This window comes from Stigmatopora nigra, chromosome 15 (genome assembly GCF_051989575.1).
Source record: "Stigmatopora nigra isolate UIUO_SnigA chromosome 15, RoL_Snig_1.1, whole genome shotgun sequence".
NCBI classification, from domain to species: Eukaryota; Metazoa; Chordata; class Actinopteri; order Syngnathiformes; family Syngnathidae; genus Stigmatopora; species Stigmatopora nigra.
The window spans coordinates 12,996,718-12,999,217 of NC_135522.1; the positions used below are offsets into that span (position 1 = coordinate 12,996,718).

The following is a 2,500-nucleotide window of genomic DNA, read 5'->3' on the forward strand; positions in this document are numbered from 1 at the left end:
ATATATATATATATATATATATATATATATATATATATATATATATATATATATATATATATATATATATATATATATATATATATATATATATATATATATATATATATATATATATATATATATATATATATATATATATATATATATATATATATATATATATATATATATATATATATATATATATATATATATATACACACACACACACACACACACACACACACAATACGTATACACACGCACGCAAGCTCGCACGCTCGCACGCACACGCGCACACTCACGTACATGCACACACGCACGCTCGCACGCACAGACACGCTTGAGCGCAAGCGCAGACACGCGCGAACGCAGGCAAGCACACTTGCATGGTACACAGCAAGGGAAGAAGATCATTTTTCCAACAGGGAGCGCTGGGGTAGGGGAGCCTGTCAAAGAAGTATTCTGTTGCAAGATGGCCGTCACCACATTATGCTCTAACCCGTTGACACAACGTGCATTGAGGTGTCTAGATTTACATTTATGATATCTAGTTTTCTTCTGTGTACCTGGTGCGTCGTGTACGCGGAGAGGATGCGATACAAACACATCATAAACCTCTTCTTCATCGGAACCAACTGGAATGATTAAGCTTATACACCTCCTTGAACCTGACACATCGCTGATATTATGTATTAAGATAGTAAATTGGAAGAGTGACACAATGGACTTCTATATTAATCTAAAGGTGAATTTCAGAGGAAATTCTAAAAATTTCCTGCTGTCGGGATCCGAGACCAAGAGCTGGGATTCGATGGAGGCCATGGTAAGCTCACGAGAGAACATTTTTTCTCTCCCTCGTCAGATTTTGCACCGAACGCATTATTGACAGGTGCGTCTATTGTCTTTTGCTACTTCAGCGCAATTTGCAACCGGCAGTTTTCCCACTGCGGTCAAGCAAGCTAACGTGCTTTCGTGGTCAAACGAATAGCCCGCCCGCGTAACCCAAACATTACGGCAAATGCTTTCAAAATGGACTAGTGGCGCTTTCTAAATGCTTATTTTGTCAAGATTACAATTCTCATTTTCTTGCTGTTTTAAATTAAGATTTTTTAATTTTAGAATAATTTCCAGCCGAGGTGGGCCGAAAATATAATTAAAATTGCTACATGTGCGCATTGTCAATGTTGCAGTTTTATTTTTTGCGGTATTGTAAATCAACATTTATGTCATAATTTACTGGCAATGTGGGTTAATAATAGTAGACCTCCCTGACTAATTACTTACATACTTAAAAACATGCAATTGCAAAGGTTAAATAAAAGAAATGGAAATAAAGTTGCTACATGCGTAGTATTTCGTCAAGGTTGCAGTTATCATTTTTGTGTCAATGTAAGTCATTTTTTTTCCTTAATATCCAGCCAAAGTTGGTCAGCCCGAGCAATAGACCTTCCTGACGACACACATACTCAAAATTATGCAATTTCATACCTGTCAACTGGTACGTTCTCGCCGTAATTGGTACAACTGAAAGCCCATTTTTATATTGGTACGCTGTACACATGAAAATGGTACGCTAAACGGACGCTAAACGGTGATTTTGAGAAAAAAAAATAAATTAAGGCACTTTCTAGCCATTTTTCACCATCCGCCATTGTTTCTTCCCGGAAACGCATGTCTGCCAAGTGATATATGTACCGGCGCCTCTGATTGGCTAAAAAAAAAAGATCATGATAAACATTTCGTTTTGTAACACTTTCACCATGTGATTTCCGTTTCCTGTTCCCTTGTTTATGTTTACTTTCATTTGATCAGCTGTTTCTGGTCTGTTTACAAGTCAAGAATACACTCTTACACGTGGTACAAGTTGATTTATCTGACAATGGCTTCAATGAAAAGGACTTTGAAATTGGCTGAACCAGCACCAAAGAAAAAGAGAGAACAGCATGGAAGACACAGAAAAGAGTGGGAAACAAGAACAGATGAATGCACCAGGTATTGGAACAATTTTTGTAGGAAGCTGTTGTAGTGGAACTTTGAAAGCAATAAACACATAAACATACATTTTCTACTTGTTGTTCGTGATTTTTTACAAAAAAGTAAAGTGGTAAGATTTTCCATGTATTTATACATATATGTAAGGGCGAAAACAAAATTTGGTAAGATCACAAATGGTTCGAGGTTGACAGGTATGCAATTTCACAGATTGTATTTCTATAATATTCTGTAATAAAAGTTTTGAAGTGACTTTTCCATACCTGTCAACTTGTACGTTTTACACATATTTTATACGTTTTTTTAACATTTCAAATCATGTACGCCGTACACCGACTTTTGTACGGGGAATTTTTTTGTTTAAAAAAACGCCAGTATATATAAAAGAACGATCTCAACAAGACCGTTTTTGCTAAAATCCAGATAGTCTCGTAGGCTGGTAGCCAACGACGCTACTGTCATCGATCGTTACTATTGTCACGGTATACCAGCAAAAATTATCGTCAACCGTATGTACTTTTTT

The 2,500-nt window shown here is 36.3% G+C and overlaps 1 protein-coding gene across 9 annotated transcripts in view; it reads left to right on the forward strand.

The window, feature by feature from the left end:
• Nucleotides 1-369: 369 nt before the first annotated feature.
• nbr1b (NBR1 autophagy cargo receptor b) overlaps nt 370-2,500 on the forward strand; it is an 89,893-nt gene continuing 87,762 nt past the window's right edge. For 3 of the 9 annotated variants that reach the window (XM_077735373.1, XM_077735372.1, XM_077735371.1), the window contains exon 1: nt 371-808. In XM_077735373.1, coding sequence (XP_077591499.1) covers nt 626-808 — 183 coding nt within the window. In that variant the 5' untranslated portion in view covers nt 371-625. Of the gene's footprint in view, nt 809-2,500 lie in introns of all 9 variants that reach the window. The other 6 variants (XM_077735375.1, XM_077735374.1, XM_077735369.1 and 3 more) reach the window with 3 other exon arrangements.